This window comes from Xiphophorus hellerii, chromosome 12 (assembly GCF_003331165.1).
Source record: "Xiphophorus hellerii strain 12219 chromosome 12, Xiphophorus_hellerii-4.1, whole genome shotgun sequence".
NCBI lineage: Eukaryota > Metazoa > Chordata > Actinopteri > Cyprinodontiformes > Poeciliidae > Xiphophorus > Xiphophorus hellerii.
This window is the reverse complement of record NC_045683.1, coordinates 2,250,201-2,276,557: the sequence shown is the minus strand read 5'-3', so window position 1 is coordinate 2,276,557 and position 26,357 is coordinate 2,250,201. Positions and strand designations below refer to the sequence as shown.

The 26,357-nt window shown below is 40.6% G+C and overlaps 1 protein-coding gene across 1 annotated transcript in view; it reads right to left on the bottom strand.

Moving 5' to 3' along the window:
* The window catches only part of dapk1 (death-associated protein kinase 1), a 66,115-nt gene that overhangs the window by 19,479 nt on the left and 20,279 nt on the right, over positions 1 to 26,357 (bottom strand). Inside the window, exons 2-14 of the mRNA XM_032578293.1 lie at positions 22,386 to 22,524; positions 21,298 to 21,427; positions 20,214 to 20,262; positions 20,033 to 20,059; positions 16,691 to 16,843; positions 11,352 to 11,397; positions 11,139 to 11,228; positions 10,198 to 10,290; positions 5,347 to 5,466; positions 3,760 to 3,858; positions 2,096 to 2,194; positions 459 to 557; positions 170 to 367 (exon numbers count right to left, since the gene is read on the bottom strand). Coding sequence (XP_032434184.1) covers positions 170 to 367; positions 459 to 557; positions 2,096 to 2,194; positions 3,760 to 3,858; positions 5,347 to 5,466; positions 10,198 to 10,290; positions 11,139 to 11,228; positions 11,352 to 11,397; positions 16,691 to 16,843; positions 20,033 to 20,059; positions 20,214 to 20,262; positions 21,298 to 21,427; positions 22,386 to 22,524 — 1,342 coding nt within the window. The remainder of the gene's footprint in view (positions 1 to 169; positions 368 to 458; positions 558 to 2,095; positions 2,195 to 3,759; positions 3,859 to 5,346; positions 5,467 to 10,197; positions 10,291 to 11,138; positions 11,229 to 11,351; positions 11,398 to 16,690; positions 16,844 to 20,032; positions 20,060 to 20,213; positions 20,263 to 21,297; positions 21,428 to 22,385; positions 22,525 to 26,357) is intronic.

Below are 26,357 nucleotides of genomic sequence, written 5' to 3'. Positions count from 1 at the left end.
GCTCTAATATCGCAACAGAATTGAACTGAATTCAAAGTCCAAATAAGAAGAAGCTGTAAAACATGCTTGTCTAACAAGATGGACACCTGCTGTGATGACATCACCAGCGCATTGGTGAAAAAAATAATTGGTAAAACTGATTCCTAGTGGAAACAGGAAGTGTGTTCACCTTGTCCGTGGCCTCCAGGTCCGCCTTGTGCTCCACCAAGCACTCCACGATGTCCACGAAGCCGCGGGCGGATGCCGTCAGCAGCGGACTCTCCCCCTCACGGTTCATGGCGTCAACATGGCAGCCGGCCTGGCAGAGCGCTCTGGCTACCGCGGAGTAGCCGTGCCACGCGGCGCAGTGCAGCGGCGTCTCCTGCTCCTGCAGACCATAAAAATAAATAAAAGCATGAAGCTCCGGTTCCCTCGTGACCTTTCTATCCATCATGTTTGACCCAGGGGTCGACCCTCACCCGGTCCGTCAGGTCTGGATTGGCCCGGATGCTACACAGGTAGCTCACCACATCCACGTTGCCGTAGCGAGCCGCCACATGGAGAGCCGTTTCTCCAGACTGCAGGAGAAAAACAGCAAATATTCCCATGATTTAGAGAATTACAACCTTAAAGATGAAACCTGTTCACCTCTGGAACATGTTTACTGCTGAAAATCCAACATGGATCCGAGGTGTTTACATGCAGCAGCTAGCAAGAGACAAGTTAGCGTACAATACAGGACGTACGACAGAGCAACAAAATGAGAGCGAGGCCAGATTTTAGCTGTAGGATTTCTCTTTATTCGTTGGTAAAGACCATGAACCATTTCTCCCGCTAGCGCTAGGCTAGCATGTCTGCTTTGGTTATATTTACCCAGAATGCCCTGCGCTGTAGTCCACTTCCTGGTTTTGGATCCGATAGTGTGCTTTTGTAACATTCTTACAAAAGTATATTTATATATGCAGTATATAACTATATTTTGTTGCTGAATTTTTTATAACTTTTCTGTCTCAGATTTAAGCATTTTTTTCATCCTATATATCATTAAATCCTCATTACTTAGATACTCATTATATCCACAGAATCTCATATGGACCCATTTTTATTTACTTAAGATAAAACAGTTTGCTGAATTTTACGCGTCAAATTTAGGAGTTTTTTTTAGAAGTGCTTTTAAAGGCCTTGTCTGGCGATAACAGGAGAGATCCTGTGTGAAGATGCACCCTGGATGATGAGTTTGCTCGTTTGTGGGAGACGAGGCCACTTAGAATAAAATCTAATGGAAGCAAAATACTTTGTAAAAGTCTGGAGTCATCCCTCGTTTCTTTATATCTAGCAGTCAGACGTTCATGTCATCTTTAAAGTGGACTTGATCAATAGTTTCCCAGACTTCCTGACGGTCTTTAAAAGTTGACTTTGAACCTTTGGAGCGTTTTCCGCCGATTCCACCGGGCTGCGATTTCAGAAATGAAAAGATTCTTAACATTAGAGAAGAAATCCTTGTCTTAAGATTTTCACAATTTATTATAATTCTTCCATTAAATCTATAAAAAAACACAAAAAATTGGCTTCAATAATGTGATTCCCAAAATTAAGGAAATCTTATTTTGAGCTTTCTGGCAATTAGCAAATAGAAATAATTTTGGTGAATCTAGCTGATCTAAAACAAGAAAGTTTAGTGTGATTTAACTTCAGACGGTGAGAAAAATTTTTTTGTGTATGTAATTATTTGTAAATAATGTTTTCCCAAACTTTCAAGGACTTTACACAGAAATCAAGCACTTTAAAACCTTGAAAGCACTGAGATGAAACTCAAGCATTTTAGCTGCTTCTGGGATTCAGTGAGTCAGACTGAGCTCTGTATAATCAAACCCACACCAGCAGCATCAAAAACAAACACACACACTCACTCTCACACACACAGTCCATCTTTCTCCGTCTCCATAGCAACAACAAATAAGCCGATAAAATGCCAGAGTAACCGCTTTTCCCTCAGCTTGAGTGCGTTTGTGTTGGTTTCAAAGCGGTCGGCCGGGTGGGAGGCGGAGAGCAGCTGAGCAGCAGTAGCGAGGCCGTGTGTTTTTAACGTGTGTGTGTGTGTGTGTGTGTGACTCGCCTTATCCTGGACGTCCAGAGGGCATTTCTTCTCGTGGAGGAACCTCAGGGTGTCGACGTGTCCGTGTCGGGCTGCGTAATACACGGCGTTGGCTCCGCTCTGACGGGACAACATCACACATTTTATCCCACAAATATTTAAAAAACAAACACCTCGTGTTTTCACCCGGGACTATTTCAGGGACATGCTAACGTCCTGCAATCTAAGTCGCATTAGTCCAGCTGCCGCCATGGCAACGGTTAACAAGGGAGCTGGGAGCAAATGTGGTGTCATTGTGTGTTTAATTTGCACATCCATTATCGTGACGGCTCAGAAATGATCCTCGCTAAACGAGATGAAGACGCCGTTTCTGGAAGTAAAACATGTTGTGTTTCCTCCAACAGGTTACAGTCGGTTTACTGGTGACACAAAACATGTTCAATACATTCCTTTGCACAAAATCTTAGTTTTTGCCTAATTTGAGCTCCTTTCAGGTTAGGGGTTCCTGTCACTTTAAATTCAAATGAACTGCTGGAACTCAGCTTTGGTTGCTAGGTAACAGGTTGGGCTTGGCTGGGGTTGCTAGGTAACGAGTTGGGGTCACTATTTGAGGGGCAGTGCCTGCTGATTTGTGACGTTACATTCTGGAGGTTTTTGAAAAGGCTCATTTTCCAGACACCAAAAAACATTAATTTATTACCAAAAACCGGCTGGTGTGTTTTTTTTAAGCGTTGGTTTATTTTTAGAAGCAGGAGAAACCCAAAGTAGAAAAATGTGCAAAAAGTGATTTTCGTTTAATGCGCCCCCTTCAGGAAAGGCTGAAAATTTGACTTGTTACTTTATTACCAAGAATCATCGACTCACTCTATTGTGATGTTGATCCACACAATGCCATACACGTCTTAGTTCATCTCTTTGGCTTTTATTTGTTTTATATTTCTCATTTCTGTTTTTACAAATAAAAACTGATAGACATAAGAAAACAAAAAAAGCATTGTGTGCAAAGCCATGGAATTTTACATTTTATTTATTTTTGGTGTCTTAAAAAGCTAAATCTTAAAGTATTCAAACCACTTACAAAAAACTTTTCACTGAATCTTTTTCCATTATAAATAATTTAAAGACAAAACATAAGAACTCCACACCTCAAAATATCTAATTAATACTAAAGTAAAAAATAAAAATCTCAAATAAATCCTTTGTCCTTTTAGAATTTGACTGATATATTCTAAATTGGGTTGAAACGATTAATCTGATTATTCATGATTAATCAATTATTGAAATAATCGTCAATTTAGTAATTGATTCATTGTAAACAGGAGAATACGGCTCAATAAAGTACTCAGTTACTCAGATGTAACTAAACCAAAACAGTATAAAAAAAATATACATTTCGCATTAAAATAAATCTATTAAACACTTTATGCTATCCATATATTCATCAGTTAATCCTCAAAATAATCGATATAATACATAAATAATTGTTAGTTGCAGCCTTAATCGGATATAAGACACAAATATGCAATAATTAATTTTGTTAATAAATCTTACCAACATAAACCAGCTTAATTTAATGCATTTGCAGTTAAGAGTCTCTCCTCGCCGCAGCTGTAATGAATCTAATTGAGTCTAATAAACTCCTCAGCTGGATCAGAATCACGCTGGCGACAACAAACTGGTCTCACCTTGTCGTTAGCCTGGATTTCTGCACCTTTTCTCATCAACACCTCGATGATCTGAATGTTGCCGCAGCCGGCGGCAATCAGCAGCGGAGGAGTCCCATGCTGCGAAAAAAAACCCAAACCAAAAAAAACAGAATCAGGCTTTTAGTTTAACTGGAAGTAATGAGCTTATAATGAGAAACCAGCTAAGAAAAGAGAAACTTCTGACTGGAAGAAAGAAAAAAGAGAAAGAAAGAAAGAAAGAAAGAAAGAAAGAAAGAAAGAAAGAAAGAGAAAAAAGGAAGAAAGGACAGAAGAAGGAAATAAATTAAGAAAGAAAAGGAAGGTAGGAGGGAAGGAAGACAAAATGAAGGAAAAAATAAAGGAAGGAAAAGAGAAAGAAAGGAAAGCAAGAGGAAAGAAATCAAAAAACAGAAGGAAGAAGTGAGAGAAGGAAAGATGGCAGAAGGAAGGAAGAAGGAAACAAAGATGGAAGGACAACATTCCTACAATGTTTTGTAAATCTGCAAAACATCAAAAACTAAGAAATTACTTTGAGATTAATCTCCAAAATTTGAAAAAACAAGAAAATTTCTGAGTTTGAAAAGTAAAAAATCATCTTTAAAAAAACTTACATTTTGAGGATAATCTCAGAAAATGTAAAAAATGATTAAAAAAAAAGGAAATTTCTGGGTTTCAAAAGTTACATTTTTTACTTTTGAAACTCAGAAATTTTTTTCTACAAAATTTCTTGAGATTTTTTGGCAGAAATTTTTTTTTCTTCCTATCTACAATGCCTCTAATATGCTGTTGTAGAAAAGTAAACTGTAGTTTTGTATCATCTAATAAGATAAAAAAAAGAAAAGAAACATCTCGACATGTTTGTGAATAAACTGCTGGGAACAGGAACCCTGCGCTGCGTTTGAACTCTTTGGATCCTCCACAGATCAGCAGGACGGTTGGATTATTGACCCTAATAAAATCCTACCTGAGAGCAACTTCGGCATTTCCCTTTGATCAATAACCAAATCTTACACCTGATTGGCCCATTTAACCCTTTGATCACCTTCCTGTCCAGCTCACACATTTCCTTTTACGACCTGCAGATTATAGCTAAATAAAGTTTTGATTAGCTAAACCATTTCCAAATTCTGCGTCAGAGTTTCTACACTGTAAAATCCCTAATTTTTCACTGAACATTCATTCATAAAATAATAAACTTCCAACATATTTATGTGAGATGTTTCTGAACACTAAATTTACAGTAAACAAGTTTAATATCTTACATTTCCTCAACAGAGGAAGAGATTAATTATTTGTGTACCAACTATAAGAAATGAAAAAAATATTCTTCTATGATTAATAGCATTTAGTTTGTATTATTCAATGTTATTTAAAAACAATATATATATATTTATTATGCTGGCTTGGTGCTCTTGAGGGCCCCCTGGTGGTGTGGAGGGTTATCAACCTCTGATGCATGTTGGACTTTCTTCTACAATCAGCTGCTTCAGAGTGAAAACTCGCCCTGGGATGAAAATTTGCTAATATTTTCAGAAATTCTGCGTCTCTAAATCTAGCAGGGCAGAATACGAGCGAGCGGAGAATCACCTTGTTGGGCTGGTTGACGTCGTAGCTGTTCAAAGAGCCGAGCAGATGCTGCAGCCCGGGAACGTTGTCGTCGTTTATGGCGTGGATGATGGCCTTCATCACAAAGGAGTCTTCCTCATCCTGTTCAGAAGGAAAAAAAGACACTTCTATCACTCTGTGAATTTTATTCAGCATGTTTCTGCCTTTCTTTCTATCTGCAGTTTGATAGAGCAGCGGTTTGCCAAAGTGGGGACTTCAGAAAGTTGGAGAGAAGATTAGAAATAACATGCAAAACGTACAAAAACAATGTAATTCTAGTGAATGTTTTCCAAAAATTATTAAAAATTAAATATAAGCTAGTATAATTTATTTAAATGTTATTTTTGATGCTCATTTTCTGATTGGCTGCCAGCCAAATTCATCAAACTGCTTTTCTCCTCGAGCAAGAAATGGAAAAGAACCAAAGAAAAACCATAAAAACTGTGGGAATAAAATAAAATTTAATGTGATTTATGTAAAATGTTACATGTTTTCTTATAATCAATATTTGAGGTTGTGTTGAAAAGTCAGAATATATTATCTAATAATATTTTCCGCCACCGAACTCATGGCCATCTAAACTGTGAGGGTATGAGTCAGCATTTAAATGAACGCAGTAATTATGCAATAGTGAATAAAAACCATTTGTCTAGATAATATTCTGTAGCATTTTCTGAGGGTTTTCACAGCATGGAGAAGTTTGGGACCCCTGTGACCCGACAACCTTGAGATCAAATCGTTTGTGGAGCTCATGTTTGGGCTGCGATGCTCTGCTGCACAGAGAGACGAGGAACGGCGGGTCGGGAGGTGAAGAGGACGGAGGACAGGAGGCTAATGTGGCGTTTATTCAGCCGAGCTCGACGCCGCAGAAACATTCCTCCACATCACCTTGCTGCTGCGCCAGAGAAACTGAAGCATTGAAACATTTGGACTCAAGGTTGCTAAACCAAGGGATGCTAATTATACCTAAACAATTGATAATCTCAGATTTATTTCAGTCATTTTAGTGAAACAATGCTAAATTACAATAAACAAATTAATATATTTTTAAATATGTTCCTCAATTAAATGTATTAGTTAATTTCAAAAACTACATAATTATTTTATGAGTTAATTATTTCATGTTCCTGTGCTGAAGCACATCCTGAATTAATTTAAACTGTCAACTTCATCCATCAAACTCAGTGGGCGGGACTAGAACAGCTTCAGCCAATCAGACGTGAGGGTCACCCTTAGTCCCGCCCACTGACTTTGATGGATTAATTTAACAGTTTAAATTAATTCATGATGTGCACAAAAATATAAAACAACTATATCTTTTTAAAAATGAAATCTACCCAGTTTTAAATTAATTGGGGCTCATTTAATTAATTCTTTATTGACTAAATAATTTCTCTATCATATCCTGCTTAAAAAAATCATAATATATAAATAATGTTATTAGTTTATTGTAATTTGGCGTTCTTCACCATATTTTCAAGAAAAATTAGAAAATTATTCCATAGTGCGGGGGCTACAAACTAAGGTGTTCAGAGGGTGCAGAAGGTTACACAGATACCCAAGAAAGTTCAGTGGAAGAAAAAAGTGGGTTAGACAAAAACGCACCAAAAAGAAGGAAAACTGCAGGACAAGAGTTTTGGAAGAGATTTACAAGAATCGCAGCAGATTTACGATATTTTAATGTTTAACAAAGAATGTTGAGGATTTCTCAAGTTGAGTCTTACTGCTTTGAATAAAAACAATGAATCACAACCAAACTTTACTGCACCAGCTGACACAACGCCTCTACACGTCTTCAGCCCGACCAGCTCAGCCAATAAAGCCAATGATCCAGAGCAGAGCTTTCACTGCGGCTGCAGTTCAGACCGTAAACTACAGGAGGCGCTGCAGTCACAACAACCAAATTCACCTGAGACATAAGGAAGTTTCAGTGATGTGGTTTTGCTCCACGTTAACCCTCTGTCAATGATTAAACCTCGAACAGCAACAGCATAAAAGGGTCAGTGTGTCGGCGTCCGTTTAGAAACCGACTCATCCGCTTTCCTACTGGCTGAACCTGGTTCTACAAAACTGGAAAAAATAACATAAACCAGTTTTAGATTTCTGAGAAAGATAATGCAATCAGTAGAAAAAGAGCTAGCCAAGATGAAACTGTGGCTTGATTTGAATAAGTCATCATTAAATAAAGAGAAAAACTACACTTATTGTTATTTTCTGGAAATCGGATCTATAAAAACGCAAAGTTGCACATAAATGGAGATGAAATGGACCAAATTTGAGACAACATTTTTAGGAATTATTCTAGACAAACAAAAATTAGCAAAAATATAATAGAATACTGTTTAAAATAAACAATTTAATAAAATGATTGCATATTGGTTATTAACTATTTGTCTTATTGCTCAGAAATCTGGGGAAATGGAAGTAAAACGACATTTGATACAATAGTTAAGTTACAAAATAATCTATTAGGCTTATCAATAAAAAGGATATCGTAAACCAACTAATAAACTTTTTAATCAAAGTAATACTTCAAAATTTAAACACATCTTACATATAAAAATACTGGAAGTAATGTAAAAAGCCTTGGGGAAAAAAGTTTTCCTCCTGAAGTTCAGAAATGATTTAAGTTGAGAATAAATAATTGGTGAGGTTTGTTAATATTTGAACATGATAAACAGAAAAGTCAGGTAGAGTTTAGATGTGTTTCAGTTATTAGCAAAAAACTGTGGAATGAATTAAATATCTCAAATTATATCCTTTTCTTGGTGAATTTTAAAAGAGCCTTAAAATGTAAAATCATTAAAATTTACACTGTTATGTAGATGTATGCTACATAACAGTAGCATATATCTACTATATATATACTGTATATGTGTATATATGTATATACACTGCTCAAAAAAATAAAGGGAACACTCAAATAACACATCCTAGATCTGAATGAAAGAAATATTATCATTGAATACTTTGTTCTGTACAAAGTTGAATGTGCTGACAACAAAATCACACAAAAATCATCAATGGAAATCAAATTTATTAACCAATGGAGGCCTGGATTTGGAGCCACACACAAAATTAAAGTGAAATAACACTACACGCTGATCCAACTTTAATGTAATGTCCTTAAAACAAGTCAAAGTGAGGCTCAGTATTGTGTGTGGCCTCCACGTGCCTGTATGACCTCCCTACAACGCCTGGGCATGCTCCTGATGAGGTGGCGGATGGTCTCCTGAGGGATCTCCTCCCAGACCTGGACTAAAGCATCCGCCAACTCCTGGACAGTCTGTGGTGCAACGTGACGTTGGTGGATGGAGCGAGACATGATGTCCCAGATGTGCTCAATCGGATTCAGGTCTGGGGAACGGGCTGGCCAGTCCATAGCTTCAATGCCTTCATCTTGCAGGAACTGCTGACACACTCCAGCCACATGAGGTCTAGCATTGTCCTGCATTAGGAGGAACCCAGGGCCAACTGCACCAGCATATGGCCTCACAAGGGGTCTGAGGATCTCATCTCGGTACCTAATGGCAGTCAGGCTACCTCTGGTGAGCACATGGAGGGCTGTGCGGCCCTCCAAAGAAATGCCACCCCACACCATTACTGACCCACTGCCAAACCGGTCATGCTGAAGGATGTTGCAGGCAGCAGACCGCTCTCCACGGCGTCTCCAGACTCTGTCACGTCTGTCACATGTGCTCAGTGTGAACCTGCTTTCATCTGTGAAGAGCACAAGGCGCCAGTGGCGAATTTGCCAATCCTGGTGTTCTCTGGCAAATGCCAAGCGTCCTGCACGGTGTTGGGCTGTGAGCACAACCCCCATCTGTGGACGTCGGGCCCTCATACCATCCTCATGGAGTCGGTTTCTAACCGTTTGTGCAGACACATGCACATTTGTGGCCTGCTGGAGGTCATTTTGCAGGGCTCTGGCAGTGCTCCTCCTGTTCCTTCTTGCACAAAGGCGGAGGTAGCGGTCCTGCTGCTGGGTTGTTGCCCTCCTACGGCCTCCTCCACGTCTCCTGGTGTACTGGCCTGTCTCCTGGTAGCGCCTCCAGCCTCTGGACACTACGCTGACAGACACAGCAAACCTTCTTGCCACAGCTCGCATTGATGTGCCATCCTGGATGAGCTGCACTACCTGAGCCACTTGTGTGGGTTGTGGAGTCCGTCTCATGCTACCACGAGTGTGAAAGCACCACCAACATTCAAAACTGACCAAAACATCAGCCAGACAGCATAGGTACTGAGAAGTGGTCTGTGGTCCCAACTGCAGAACCACTCCTTTATTGAGTGTGTCTTGCTAATTGCCAATAATTTCCACCTGTTGTCTATTCCATTTGCACAACAGCAGGTGAAATTGATTGTCAATCAGTGTTGCTTCCTAAGTGGACAGTTTGATTTCACAGAAGTTTGATTTACTTGGAGTTATATTGTGTTGTTTAAGTGTTCCCTTTATTTTTTTGAGCAGTGTATATACACATATGAATTATGGATAAATTATGGGTTTGTAAAGTAGTATTTTGTTTTCTGTTTGTAATGTTGATAATTTACCAAAATAAAGTGAAACTGAACTAAGAAAGATCGTCAAGCTGCAGCAGCAGCAAATCCACATCAATGAACGTGACCTAAAACTTGTTAAATAGTCCAATTATCTCTGGGTTTCCCCCTTTAACCAGCAGGCAGATCGGTGAGGATAACAGAAACAAACTTTAATGCTGCAGACAGACAGAGAGAGACTGCAGAGTGGATAAGATCTGGGATGTAATGTGGCTGAACAGCCCAGCCCATCCTGAACCGGTTTGGGTTTTTCGTGGCGCTGAGGCCGGGACTCACCAGCGTGTCGTCGCTGCGCGCCACGCTGATGTTGCTCCTGGACAGGAAGGAGCGCGACAGGCGGTTACATAAGGAGATGAGTCGGACGGATTGCTGCAGAAAGAAGGAAAAAAAAACGAGCACAAGTTTAGCAAGTTCATGTCGAGTCACATTAAGGAGACTCAACGGTCAGACAAGCAGACATGTAGAGGGATTTTCTGCTCTACTTCTGTCAGTATCCCACTGACCCTCTGGTGACTTGGTTGCATGAAAACTCAAAGCAGAAATGCCCAAGATCTTAGTCAGAAAATTTAAAAATGCATTTTAAAAGGGCAGTATTAAGTTTTGCAGGCACATCGAGCCATTTAATAACACAATCCTCAGTTGTTGAAAAAAAATGCTAAGACTTAAAAGAAATTTAACGTCTTGAAATTGGGTCTCTGTCTCTTTAAGAAGCTCCTGCTCTTTCTGAAGCTTCGCCTTCAGGAAGTCGTCACAACATGGCTCCTCTGTTAACCCTTCTATGTTTTTACAATCTCAGCGCTGATGCTCCATAAGGTTTTAATTGTTTAATAAAATAGTTTGAAGATTACCAAATCACATTTTTACAAAACCGTGGAAGCATTTTTAATAATTTCCATCTGCAGTCATTAGGAAGTTTATCAGACTTGCCAGGTTATTTATTCTCCATGCGGCAGATTTAATTAAGCTGGATTATCAAGTTTAAGGATTTTGTAAATATTGCTTTGCAGTCATGTTAATAAAATGCCAACAGTGGATAAAGAGCTCAGGCAGGAGACAAAAACAACAGGAATGGCATTTAGCTACTGATAATCAATGCATTTTATACAGTCTAGTGCTTTGTTGAGTCAGTTAATGGGAGTCAAAGCCGGCGAGCAAACAGAGGCTTCATCAAGTTATACAACAGCAGCAGGAAGTGAATTAATGACAGAATCACTTACTTTCCATTTCCTTCGAGCTGCAAACTTCTTAAACTTCTCCATGTTGACGGCTGACTCCTTCCTGCTCAGTGCTTGCTGAGTGTCTTTTGGCTGAATTCAGAGACCGAAGAAAAGAAAAAAACTAGCTCTCAAATCTAAAATCAAACAAAACACTAACAGGCAAGGCAGTGGATGTTTTAAATTAGGTAAAGATTATCCAGAGGAGCGTCTTACCTTGATCCAGGGGTGCAGGAGGGTGTCCTGAATCGTCATTCTCTTTCTGAAAACAGAAATAACATGAACATGAACAGAAAAACAACATTTTTAACAAGGTTATGCTCTTTTGTATTTCACAAGAGAAGAATTTATCCTGCAGATTGATTAAAAACAATAAAACAAAAAGAGGCAACAGAGATGAGCTGGTACCTGCTGAGGATCGACTGTCTTTAATTCAAACCAACTATTGGAATCCAGTTATTTAAAAATATATAAATGAATCATCCTTTAAATGTTTACATCACTTTTTATTTAACCAGACTTAAAGTTTCTCTGTGGGATGTTAACCACTCTTCAAAACAGGAAAAACAAGAGAACATACCACTCAAATGAGGCAGATGAAGTGTCAAATGGTTTGATGAAAATACATTAGGGCTGAAACGATTAATCGTATTATTCACGATTAATCGATTATTGGAATGATCGTTAACTAATTCAGTAATCAATTAATTGTTAACTGGAGTATATCGATTCACATAAAGGCCTTTTGCTAAAAGAACACAACTAGAGCTTTAATTAAACCAAAATCGTACAAAAAATATACATTTTGTATTTAAGATAATAAAATAAAAACCTTTTTAATTATATTCACTGCAAAATCTCCAAACCTTACCAAGTATTTTTACCAAGTGAAATAATCTGCCAAAGGAACCAGTACTTTCAGTACAGTGCTAAAATTAAGAAATTATTTATTTAAAAACAAGCATCTATCCATCCATCCATCCATCCATCCATCTTCTTCCGCTTATCCGAGGTCGGGTCGCGGGGGTAGCAGCTTCAGAAGGGAGGCCCAGACTTCCCTCTCCCCAGCCACTTCTTCTAGCTCCTCCGGGGGAATCCCGAGGCGTTCCCAGGCCAGCCGAGAGACATAGTCCCTCCAGCGTGTCCTGGGTCTTCCCCGGGGCCTCCTCCCGGTGGGACGTGCCCGGAACACCTCACCAGGGAGGCGTCTAGGAGGCATCCTGACCAGATGCCCGAGCCACCTCAACTGGCTCCTCTCGATGTGAAGGAGCAGCGGCTCTACTCTGAGTCCCTCCCGGATGACTGAGCTTCTCACCCTATCTCTAAGGGAGAGCCCAGCCACCCTACGGAGAAAACCCATTTCGGCCGCTTGTATCCGCGATCTCGTTCTTTCGGTCATGACCCAAAGCTCATGACCATAGATGAGGGTGGGAACGTAGATCGACCGGTAAATCGAGAGCTTCGCTTTTTGGCTCAGCTCTCTCTTCACCACGACGGACCGGTACAGCGCCCGCTTGACAGCAGACGCTGCGCCAATCCGCCTGTCGATCTCCCGCTCCCTTCTTCCCCCATTCGTGAACAAGATCCCGAGATACTTAAACTCCTCCACTTGGGGCAGGACACCCCCCCTGACCCGGAGAAGGCACTCTACCCTTTTCCGGCTCAAGACCATGGCCTCGGATTTGGAGGCACTGATCCTCATCCCGGCCGCGTCACACTCGGCTGCGAACCGCTCCAGCGAGAGCTGCAGATCACGATCTGATGAAGCCAAAAGGACCACATCGTCTGCAAAAAGCAGAGATGAGATCCTAAGGCCACCAAATCGGATCCCCTCAACACCTTGGCTGCGCCTAGAAATTCTGTCCATGAAAGTGATGAACAGAATCGGTGACAAAGGGCAGCCCTGGCGGAGTCCAACTCTCACCGGAAACGAGCCCGACTTACTGCCGGCAATGCGGACCAGACTCTGACACCGGTCATACAGGGACCTGACAGCCCGTATCAAAGGGCCCGGTACCCCATACTCCCGGAGAACCCCCCACAGTGCTCCCCGAGGGACACGGTCGAACGCCTTCTCCAGGTCCACAAAACACATGTAGACTGGTTGGGCGAACTCCCATGCACCCTCCAGGACCCTGCCGAGGGTGTAGAGCTGGTCCAGCGTTCCACGACCAGGACGAAAACCACACTGCTCTTCCTGAATCCGAGGTTCGACTATCCGACGGACCCTCCTCTCCAGGACCCCTGAATAGACCTTGCCAGGGAGGCTTAAGAGTGTGACCCCTCTATAATTGGAGCACACCCTCCGGTCCCCCTTTTTGAACAGGGGGACCACCACCCCAGTCTGCCAATCCAGGGGAACTGCCCCCGATGTCCATGCGACATTGCAGAGTCGCGTCAACCAACACAACCCTACAACATCCAGAGCCTTAAGGAACTCCGGGCGGATCTCATCCACCCCCGGGGCCCTGCCACCGAGGAGCTTTTTAACCACCTCGGCGACCTCGTCCCCAGAGATTGGAGAGCCCAACCCAGAGTCCCCAGGCTCCGCTTCCTCAGTGGAAGGCATGTTGGTGGGATTGAGGAGGTCTTCGAAGTACTCTGCCCACCGGCCCACAACGTCCCGAGTAGAGGTCAGCAGCACACCATCCCCACTATAAACAGTGTTGGTGCTGCACCGCTTCCCCCCCCTGAGACGCCGGATGGTGGACCAGAATCGCCTCGAAGCCGTACGGAAGTCTTTCTCCATGGCCTCTCCAAACTCCTCCCACGCCCGGGTTTTTGCCTCAGCAACCGCCCGAGCCGCATGCCGCTTCGCCCGCCGGTACCCATCAGCTGCTTCCGGAGTCCCACAGGCCAAAAAGGCCCGATAGGACTCCTTCTTCAGCCTGACGGCATCCCTCACCGAAGGTGTCCACCAGCGGGTTCGAGGGTTGCCGCCGCGACAGGCACCGACAACCTTGCGGCCACAGCTCCGATCGGCCGCCTCGACAATGGAGGCACGGAACACGGTCCACTCAGACTCCATGTCCCCCACCTCCCCCGGGACGTGTTCGAAGTTTTGCCGGAGATGGGAGTTAAAGCTCCGTCTCACAGGGGATTCCGCCAGACGTTCCCAGCAGACCCTCACAACACGTTTGGGCCTGCCAGGTCTGACCGGCTTTCGCCCCCACCACCGGAGCCAACTCACCACCAGGTAGTGGTCAGTGGACAGCTCCGCACCTCTCTTCACCCGAGTGTCCAAGACATACGGCCGCAGATCCGATGAAACGATGACAAAGTCGATCATCGAACTGCGGCCTAGGGTGTCCTGGTGCCAAGTGCACATATGGACACCCTTATGCTTGAACATGGTGTTCGTTATGGACAATCCATGGCGAGCACAAGCATCTATATCTTGTTTAAAAGTTACATATTTTATTTTAGTCTCATTTCAACTGTACTAAGATATCTGCACTAGAAACTAGACCAAAAAAAAAATATTTTGTGTTTTTGCAGTGTTCTATCCCAAAACTTTGAGGAGTATCAGAAAAAGCTTTATTCCAGAGTCACTGGGAAAATAATAAGCCTCATTTTATCTCTTAAATATCTTTATTAATCTTCTTTCTTGCTGAGATGATTCATGTCTGATCATGATGCGGATCAATTCGAAACCACATCCACCGAGTTAAATCCAGTCTGTGAATCGAAAAGCCGCATCAGATCGTTTCTCCGGTCAGTTTGTCGTCTTACCCAAATGTTTATTTTCTTTCTTCACAAATGAAATTACCTCCACACCTACTGCCCTGATTCTCCCTCCTTCCCCTCGCCTCATTAGGCCGAAGGAGAGAGCAGTGATTTAAGGAAAGAAAAGGGGGTTTGATGGCATTTACTGTCTCTAGGTGCAGCTACAGCCATTGAGCTGTTGCTGGAGCAACTCTAATGAGGACCAAACACAGTCGGAACAATTTCAGGAACCGGCGCCAGAGGACATTTTGCCCAGAAACAAGGAGGTTGTGTTCAGAATATCTGTGAAAATCTGGCCAGAAACACAACATGTACAAGCTGAGCATGAGGAAGTAATTCACAGTTACTGCGGATCCAGTCCAGGGATAATAGCAAAACCAGGATGCTTGGAGAACACGCATTTCATTTTCAATGGGGGTCAGAGTTTTTTGGTCCAGACGGGTTTTATTTAAAGTGTCCTGGTATTTACTCTATTCAGGTTCTGGATGGGAAACGGGTCCAAAGCATCATACTCATTAACATCTGGTATGATGTCCTCTACAAACATCTACAGCGCACAAACTCAGGACAACTAGAATCAGACCTGAACCTTCGGAACCACATAAAGACAGTCACAAAGTCGGCCTTCCATCACCTGAAGAACATCTCCAGGATTAAAGGACTAATGTCCCAGCAAGAGATAGAGGAACTCATCCATGAGTTTATCTTCAGTCGCATTGATTACTGCAAATAAATCAGCTGATCCAGAACGCTGCTGCTAGCGTCCTGACTAAAACCAGGAAGATAGAACATCTTCACAAGTCCTTCACTGAGAGAAGAGACTTTAAACTACTGTTGGTAGTTTATAAATCACTAAATGGCTTAAAGATCTGCTGCTGTTGTGTAAACCTTGCAGGTCCCTCGGGTCGAACATGGAGAAGCAGCATTCAGCTTCTATGCACCACAAATCTGGAACAAACTTCCAGAAAACTGTAAAACCGACTAAATAAACTTGATTGATTGAAATTAACCTCTAATTCCAAGCTTGTGGCTTCCTGGAAGTCTCCAAATAATTATGGTTTTCATGACTTTATGACATGAAAACCATAATTATTACACTCAAAAAGAATTTAGTCTGATGGCGATTTGATTATGTATCAATAATCATAATCAATGATTATTGATACAGACCCAGGTTTCTCCAAAATAAAGGCTCTTATTTTACTGACTAAAAGTGCTACAGGTGAGACTCAATTAAAATGTTTAATCAGGTGAATTGTAGGGTGAGTGCTTTACATCATGAAAACAACATATAGTCAACAATTAAATTAAACATTTTCAATTGAAAAAACACTTTTTGATGCTAAATTATTGAATAAGTAGACGAATGAGCTCAACAACACACATATGTACTGTAGGGATGCACAATATATCAGCATCAACATCGTATCGGATGATATTACTAACGTATCGGTTTTGGTCAGATAAAACTGGGCTGATAAGAACAACTGATATTTATTTTTATCTTGCCTGTTTTGGTTGAAACAGTAGAGAATTATATATAAAATCGGTAAATATTAGAAGTAACAGCAATACTAATATCAGATATTGATATTGGCCTAAATCTTCATATTGGTGCATCCTTAATTTGTTGTTTTTATTCTGTTAGTTTTTTATTCAACCATCAAATTGGTGCAAAGTGCTGTTCTACCCATTCAGCTGGTTGCTTTTTTGCACATTTTTTCTAAAAATTTAAATTTTCTACGTTTTTCAGAGACAAAATAAGCCACTGCTATCAAAGATGACTAACATATTTGTACTGTAAATAATGAGAGGAAGGTTGTGCATACTTTGGATCTTTGATAAGAAGCCTCTTAATGAAGTCTTTGGCCAGAGCGCTGGTGTTGCTGAAGAACTCTTCGTCGAACGTGTAATCGACGGCCGACACGTTGGCCAAAGTCTCCTGCTTGTTGTCGCCCAGGAAGGGAGAAGCGCCACTCAGCCTGCATGGAGGAAACAAACCACCTCAGACTCAAAATGTTCTCAAAAATGCATTTCTTTATAACATACAGTCTTATCTGCTTTAACAGGAACATGTTTCTTTTTCCATCTAAATCCGAATGGGTTTAATAATCAAAGAGCAGCGGATCAGAGGAACTTCATCCAAACACTTATTCATCTAATCACTATTCATCTGCTGATAAGATTTGCTCCGTCAAGCTGAGATTAAGGCCTTTGATGGGGGAATGGTATTAACGAGCTGAGTAGCAGCTAATGGTGACTCATAAATCCCTCTTTGCTATGAGACTCAAACTATTTAGTGTGTTCTAGCTGCAGGACAGCCAGCTGGAGAGCTCCCAGTTTGGGTGGAGCGCAGGAATGTTAATGCACCTTCCCACCAATCTGCTGATTTCACACATAAAGTGGAAGCAGATGCAGCAAATGAGCGATGTGCACACAGCCATGAGAGAGAAGCATGTCTGGGCAGATAGGAGGCCGATTAGAACAACGAAAAAAGCCTTCAGGGGTTCCTCAAAAAAACGCTGTTCTGCTCGGCCAGCCGCTAATTAACATATAAGCTGGGAGGAAACATGGCGGTGGTGCGAGGTCAAGCTCAACCTGACTGGGAACGTTATAAAATCATGATTCAAGTTCGGCTGCAACTAATGATTATTTTAGCAACGGATTATTCTGACGATTAGTCGATTAATTGGATAAAAGAAATGTAAACATTCTGCATATTTTTTATTCAACCACGTAAGTTTATTTTATACATCAGAGTTGAAACAATTAATCGTGATGAATTGATTATTCAAATAATCGCCAACTAATTTAGTAATCGTTAAATGGAGCAAATGGACAATAATTGAGACAAAACTGTACAAAAATAAATTCATTTTGCATTTAACGCTGCAGCATGTCACTTTTATAGAAAATACATTTTTTTACATATTTTGCTGTCACCATGTCGTGACGATACGGTATGAGACAGAGAATCGAGCTCCTCTGCCTTCTCCCGATGCAACTACAACCAACCAATCAGAGCTAAAATTATCATCAGTTAATACTTGCAGCCCTGTTTCACAATGTTAGCGATCCGATGAAAAAATACAACTGTTAGTTCATTTCTTAAATAAAGAAAACACCTTATTGCCTAAAATGCAATATAGCATTTTTAGTGTACTTTTGATCATTTGTAGATAAAAAATAATAACATCAAAATGTGAAAATCTCAGCTCCTTCAGTGCTGATCTGTTGATTATTTTCTGGATGAACCAATTAGGTGAATTAGGACAGAATTTGAACAAAGTGAAGCTAAAACTGCCACTTGAATTCTGGGTCGAACATTTTTTCAGACAAAAGGATTTTTTTTTTTTTTTCCTTTTTTTTTTCTCCGAAGAGTTTTTGCGGCGCTAGTGGCTCGTATTTTTTGTACAGTAGGCAGACAGGAAGGAGGGTGAGGAGAGGGGGGAAGACATGCGGTAAAGGTCGTCGGGACCGGGAGTCGAACCCGCGACGTCCGAGTCGAGGACTAAGGCCTCCAAACGTGGGGCGTGCTAACCCCCTGCGCCACCACAGCACGCCCCAGACAAAAGGATTTTTAAAATTTATTTTAAATGCACATATATTTTTTTGTACATCTTTAGCTTAATTCTTGCTCTGAATGTGTTGTTCAGAGAGTATACACTCAATGATTAATTGATTACTAAATTAGTTAACTGAATAATCAATTAATCGGATTAATCAGATTAATCGGATTAATCGCTTCAGCCCTACATTCAAGATCTTCACAATGGACTTGAAGTCTGAATTTCTAACCAAAGTTTCGTCCAAATTCATAATTTTTGGTCATATTTAAAAGCACAAATCAGTTTTAACGCCACAGAAACTGAAAAGAACTGAATTTATTCCTGGTAGCTTTAGCTAAAGCCAATTCAGCCTCTGAAATCCTGTGAATCTGTGTTTCTGCTATCAGTACAGACACCGAGCAATCTATTTTCTGCTCTGGCTCACAGAGCTGTGACAGTTGTGTGGGCTGACAGCATGAATGCAGATCATACATGCAAGCAGCAAGTGCATGAGTATGCAATTATTAGTATGTTGTTATGCGAGGAAATCACTTCCAACAGCGATATTGAAGAGCAGCTATCGGATACAACATTTAGCTTCAACAGGCTGCATTTATAGAGCTGAAGTGTATTTAAAATTCATGTGTGGGCACATTCGCCTTTGTGTTTCGACTTAGCAACATATTTTTGTGTGTACATTATTTGCATATGTCACTCTGAATTGTAATGTGGCTATAAAATGAACAAGATGATGATGGGGCCACAGCGGGTGATCTGTTGGATGCTGGGGCCAGGACCTTATCCTGTGCTGCTGAATTAAACTGTGCTGACAGGTCTCTGCAGCCGAAAACAGTCCCTGCAGCGACGAAAGCTGCTGGTTGTACAGGTCAGGGTTGGTTGTTTCTAAGCTTAATATCAGCAAAAATTTCTGATAAAATGGCTAAAAATTTTAGTTGGCTTAGAGTCGCCGCCCATCTAACCAGAGGTACAGGTTCAAACGGAAACCCGGGCGCCCAACTCCAAAAGTGAATTCTGGGTCTGATTTGAGATTTTTTCGCTCTGGGATGAGTCTGGAAATCTTCTAAAGTTAAAAACAAACAAAGTTTTCTAACAGATATCGGGTGGAGGCTACCGCTAACTCAAACGTTAAAACTACGCTAACACCAAACCCTAATCATAAACACGAGTTCAGATAAAGCTAAAGGGCTAAACCAACATGCTAATGTTAAAGCCCCAACTTCAATTCAAAGACTACAATTCTCAGGCACAATTTAATTTTTACATTATAATTTACATGTTTCATAATCTTCTTAGATACTGCATTTATGTTTATGTCTTATTTTCTTCATTATTTATCAAGAAAAATTACATTAGGGAAAGCAAAGTGCGCTAAATGCTTTCAAAGTTAGCTGACGTGCTAAATAAAAACAAATTAGCTCCCCCATTAGTGGAAGGGTGCTTAACACTACAGTTGTCTAAAGCTCAAACTAAAACAATAAAAACATTGAAAAATGTGTTTTTTAATGAAAACTAAAATTGATAAAATAGCTTTTGTTGGAGTCGCTTATAAATCAACATATAAAACAATAAAAAATATTCCTCGGAGTCCAAGACGTTACTTACAGGATGTAGGTTATAACCCCGATACTCCTGCAAAGACAGAAGTAATAACTTTAGCATGAAACATTTTTAACATGCGAGCATCATGTAAAGAAGTAAATTGCCTTTGCATGAGATTTTCACCTGAAGCTCAAACATCACATCACATCCTGCTCATTCCCAGACCAGCTGCTCGTTTACTCACCACATGTCCGCCTCCAGGCCCAAAGGTTCATAGTTCACTACTTCTGGAGCTGTGAAGCCAAACAGAAGGTTTTTAATATTCAGGCCAACCTGCAAATCACACGTTCGCTTTCCACTGATTATCCAGATTCAGGCCTTTTGCTGCACATTTTCAGCTGGTTTTCAATCAATAATTTCTTTAGACGTGTAAGAAAACTCGGCGGCTCTTAAGCCTAAACCTGTGAGGTGTGAAAATGTGGCTTTTTCTTTTCTCTTCACACTTTCTCAGATGTGTGAAAAATTACAGATTTACTACGCTTCTCTTCAGACACAAAGGAGTTATTGAGGAAGAAATTAGATTTGAAGGATAACATCTAGTACATACCGCTTATCATTTTAGGATTTCTTTTACATTAGGCAGGTAAATGCAAACAAAATCAGATGTTATTTTTGCCCAAATGTGACTCAGTTTCAATCTTTTCAAGACTTGCTGTGTGAATGTAAACTTAGATAAAATAATATCTGTGAATGTGTTTTTCCTCCTCATTTGAATCTGCATTCAGTTGCATATTTTATAAACTAACAACAAACACAAAACAATTAGTCTATAACGTCGTCATTCATATTTGTAAAATAACCAAACTGATAGAATACTGATGTAAACTGCAATCATGACTTGAAGATGTTCGTTATATCCTGATATGATTTTGATGCAAACTGCAGCAGGGGAAAGTATGCAAATGACCCTCATTCCTTCTTGAGTGGAGTGTTGCAGCCTCTCCATCCTGCAGTAATTAAGTTTATGTTGATTTTACACAGCCAGCATGCAGATGTGGCTTCAGCAACATCTCTGCTGATAAAAACTCACAGGCTGCCTGGTGCTGGAAGAGGCCAGTCGGAGGCTGGAGCCGTTGGCAGTCGGCCTATTTAAAGGCCAGATGGCGCTGCGTGTGCCTGTGGTTTGCATGTGAGACATTCCTGGTAATCTCCCGTCTATTATCAAATGTTTGGTGCAGTTAGCACCTGCTCCTGTTAAACCCCAGGGATGAAACCAGGAACACTGGGTGTGCAGCGAATACAAACATGTTTACAGAAATCAGTCTCACCTACAAACTCTGGAGTCCCAAAAATGTTCTTGAAATCATTTCCGAAGTCGATCTTGTGCGCTAGTCCGAAGTCGATGAGCTTGATGCGCGGGTGAGGCATTGAGCGGTTCAGCAGCATGATGTTCTCCGGCTGCAGCGAAACAACAACGAGTTAGAGCAGGACATCCAACTGGGACCAGTTAGAACTGGGACCAGTTAGAACTGGGCAGGAAAGAGTCCCATCAGGATGGGAATGTTATGCAAAACATGAGAGGGATCCTGTCTAGGAAGGCAGAGGTGGATTTTATACAAACCAAAACAACAGGCCGTCACAGTAATTATTTAAACATGCATGAGGTTAGTTAACGGGTAGAAACAGGAAGTTTGATAAAACGAACTTTAGTTTGACTTTATTGATTCGTTTCTGCTCAGCAAACAAAGATTAGATTATAACGACATCCAGAATATCAGCTGGTCCAGGATTAAACGTGTTCAGTCTTGCAGTTACGACACGTTATTCAACTGATAGGAGTCTGATTAAAGACCTGAGTCAGGTCTGTAGGACAGCAGCCCTGTACTGGACTCTGTCCCGGCTGAGCCAGTGAGTTCCCAGCTGGAGGCAGCGTCACCAGTTAATGGTTCTGCCAAACTGCAGATGCTGCAACGCGTCAATAAAATATCTGGATTGATCAAAGAGTTTCATCCGTCTGCAGGACGAATTAAGAGAACCGAACTTTTCTCCAAACACGACGAAGAGGAAAACTGATCAATAATCAGCTCCAACATTTTACCAATAAATCGATCACAACAAGAGTTCACAGGAAACGGAGGCCAAGTTTATCGTGCCTTCTGTGCTGGGGTGAACTTTGACCTTTCACAGTTTCTCCCCCACTCGATAGAAAACAACAAATGAGTCACAATGCTAACAAGATTAGCAACAAAGCAGAAAAATAAAATAAAAAGTGAGGACTCGTTTAAAGGAGGCGAGTTTATGCAAAAGAATCAGTAGTTTGTTCAGATTTGCAGCTCTGCTCAGGAATTTCTGTGAATAAAGTTATTTTTTTATCTAAATGAAGCTGAAAACATTAAAGGAGCTCAGCCTGCTGTACCTTCAGGTCGAAGTGAGCGATCTGCTTGGAGTGCAGGTAGAGGACTCCGTCCAGGATCTGCTTCAGGAACTGAGTGGCCTCCTCTTCGCTCAGAGACTCCTTCTCTGCCAGGAAGTCAAAGAGCTCACCGCCAGCAACACTAAAAACAAAAAGAAAAAGAGGAGAGCAATGAGGGGAAAGGATCCGATCAGAGGAAGCTGCAAATCCCTGAGATCCAATCAACCTGAACCGATTTAACGGCTTCGCAGTGGGAAAGAACCGAGTTCAGCTCACTTTGAACTTTATAGCAGATTAAAAGATCCTTGATTAAAACGGCTTTTTAAAAAACAATATGTGACCTGGAACATACCTTCTAAAAATAATAACTGGGAAAAAAATTAGCATTAGCTTAGATTTAAAATCTGGGTACCAAACAGATTCCTAATTATTTAATCCAAAGATCTCAAATGTTTTTATCTGATTATTAAAGAAAAATACAAATATATAATAAACTTATGAATTTACAAAAGACACTTAAAGGAAGGAAGGAAAAATTTATGGCTGGATGAACAAACAAACGGATGGAGGAAGGATGGATGTCTTGGACCACAGAGTGAAAAATAAATGATTCTATATTTGAATCCAAATCTAAATAATTAAAACCCAGATTTCTCCAGCCTGCATTTGAAGGCCAATTAACATCTAAAATAGTTTTCATCATCATGAACTTTTAATATTTAATCCTGAAAACTTGATTTTATTACAAAAGCAGATCCAAATGAAACTTCAAACCTCAACATGAAATTCTTTCAAATCTTAATAAATACCTGCACAGCTTCACTAAAAAGCAACCGATCAGTTTCTGCACACCTACAATCAGATAATCAATTCTCCTTGGCAGCAGAGGCTCAGCTAATAAACCCACAGCGATGTAACATAATTACTGATGTTCATGGTAGCGGCAGTGATGGGAGGATGAGGAACAGGAAGTGATGAAGGCACGAGGACAAACCTGCAGCGTGACGAAGGAAGCAGAAGTGAGAGCAGATAGCCAATTTAAATATTTTCACACTTACATGTTTTTGTCACCATATGTCAGGAAATACGCCCAAAAGTCGCAGTGAAATTTAAGATTAATAGTAATTCTGATGATATAAGAATAATTCTAACATTTTTAATATGTTTCAGCACATAAAGAACCACCAATTAATCCAGCAACAAACACAAACGTGTCCCTCAAACGTTTGGAGACCACACCTGAACAGTTGACGCCTGATGCGTGAATCCTCTCTCTACATTTACCTATTTCAGGTTTTAGAAAACCTGATACAGAGTTTTAAATATGTAGAGAAAAAATATTCATCGTTGCTCAGTTGTAGGATGTCTGGTATCTTCTTGTAGGAGATAAATCCTGCTGTTGAACATTAAAGGGGCAGAATGATGTAAAATCGACTATTTTTAGCTTCACATCATGTTGTAATGTTATCAAAACAGACCTGAGTGTCGCCTTGATTTTTTCATGCATGTTTGAGAAATCCTTTAATTTCCATTAACCACTCAGCTGTGCAAAATGCCTTGGTGGACCTAACCCCGCCTTCGAGACACAGCTCCTCCCCCTTTCTGCTCCTTCAGACTAGCCAGAAGCAATTAGCAAACACCTGGTGGATCCGCTGAGCTCATAACAGGAGCTATTTCTCAGTGCAACGCTCAGTGGTAAAAATGTTGTAAGAAGATTAATAGAGGAGCCACGTTGTGAAGGCGCAGTTTTTAGAAAGAGCAGGAGCTTCTTAAAGAGACAGAGGCCTAATTTCCAGGCGTTAAAAATAACAACCGAAAGTAACATCGTTAATTGATTGTGATACAAAATGGCGCTATGTGCCTGGAAAACACAATACTGCTACTTTAATAATATTAATCCATCCTGAGGATTTCCCTCCAGCTTCCTCGAGTTTTAGCATCTTAGAAACTAAACCTGTATCAGCCATGGACATAAATGAAAGCTCCTCTTAACGATGGGCAGATGCTGAAATCACCTGAAACACCAAAGTCACGTGAATAGTTAATCAAAACTATTCACATGACTGAGATTTAATACCATGTGCAGCTTGAATCTTTGGTTATTAAAAATGACATGTGAATAAGTTTGTTCACACATTAAAAAAACACGATGCACCATCCTCCTCCTACCACTTCCTGTTGTCTTCTTTGTCGTTTCTGCCAGTAGTAAAATCTGATTGTTGATCACGTGACTCGTGTGATGTGAAAAAAGTGTTTCCATTGCAGTTTTGTGAAACACAAATTTCAACACAGCCAAAAAACCTACAGCAAAAACGTCTCAATAAATGTGTTTTTATTTATTTATTTATTCCCAAAATTGGCATGTTTTAACCAAATTTATTTTTGTAATTCCAATTTGTTCAATTATTTATGTGGTTAATGGAAACGCATCTAGTGACACAGACTTCTGTCATTACTTCATATTTATAGTTTTCAGCCGTTGTTTACGTCGGTTCTTCTGATGCAGAATCACGACGTGTTTCATGGGATCCAACAACACGCAATACAACCGTTCAGACTGCAGACGCTTTGAAAACTATCTGATATTTATCCGATTTAGTTCCACATATGAAGTGGCAGATATTGGATGTTATTAGTGGGTGAAAAGAACAGAATACTATGAAAAAGTTTTATTTGGGTCGAATTTAGAAGTAGCTGAAGTTTTACGAACTATATGTGTTTTAATGATACAGTTAAAGTCTACTGTGAAACCATAATCACTGAGTCCAACTCTGAGTCCATTAGAAAACCTTTGGAAACAGGAGAAACAGGAGAATCAATCATGGCTCAAAGCTAACAGATCTGCAGCAACATGTGACGTTTTCAAGGTCTTATGGACCAGAATATCTGAGGAATGTTTCTGAAGCCACAAACACTTCAGTTGTGAAGGCTAAAGAGGAGCCAAGCCAAGCTGCTGGGTGGGAGAGTTTAGTCTTGATAACTGAATATGGGAGAATATCTACATGTGTTGGATGTCAACAGCAAAAACAAATCAACTGCTGTCCTTATTTCCATCTCTAATCTACACGCTCTCATATTCCAGTTCTTCAGAGTCCAGTTCTCCTCACATGCACGATTCTTTTACCATCGTCCCATAAAAACATACCAACACAAACAAACAACTGACACTGCTATGAGAAACATCTCTGAAATGCGAACAGCTCACAGAAAGCCATTCCTGGAATGTCTGGAAATCAGAGCGCTCGCTGATCAGACTGACTCGTCAGGAACATTTACCTCCGAGTCGCCGCCATCAGAGAACCAACAACAGTTCAGTGAAATTAAAACATTTAGATAAACCGCTAAACACCCGTCACAAGAGAGTGCACCGTGACAACGGAGAGAAAATAATGATGCAGGAAAAAGACAAAAAAACCTAAATAAAATAAAACGGAAGAAAGACACAAAACCAGAATGACAGAAAGAAAAGAAAGATAGAAAGGAAAGAAGAATTTCAATTAATTAATTAGACAAATTTTAACACATTAAAATTTTGAATTTTTTCTTTTCTTCATACAGAAGTCTCAAGTCTGAATCGTTGTATTGTGTTTCTGGTTCACCCGTAAATCTGACACACAACTATTAATTATCTGACTGTACGCTGAGAAGACGACTGTTGTGATCAAGTTGTGCTAAAAGGAGTTAGGCTTTAGCACAGGCGCTAATGCTAACGTCACCGTCCACTGTCCATATTTCTGAAGCTGTTCCTGAAACACTGACAGCTGAATGGATAGAATAACATTTTGCTCCAAAGTGATGGTTGGATAACCTAAACTACAGATTAAAAGCAATAAATATATTTGCTGTTAAGCACATATATCTATTTATTCAATAACTCAGCTACAGGGTTTTAAAAAGGAATGTTTTTTAATTAAATGTGAAATTACAGACCTTACAATTCAATTTTAATTGAGTCCAGCCACTACTAATGATAAG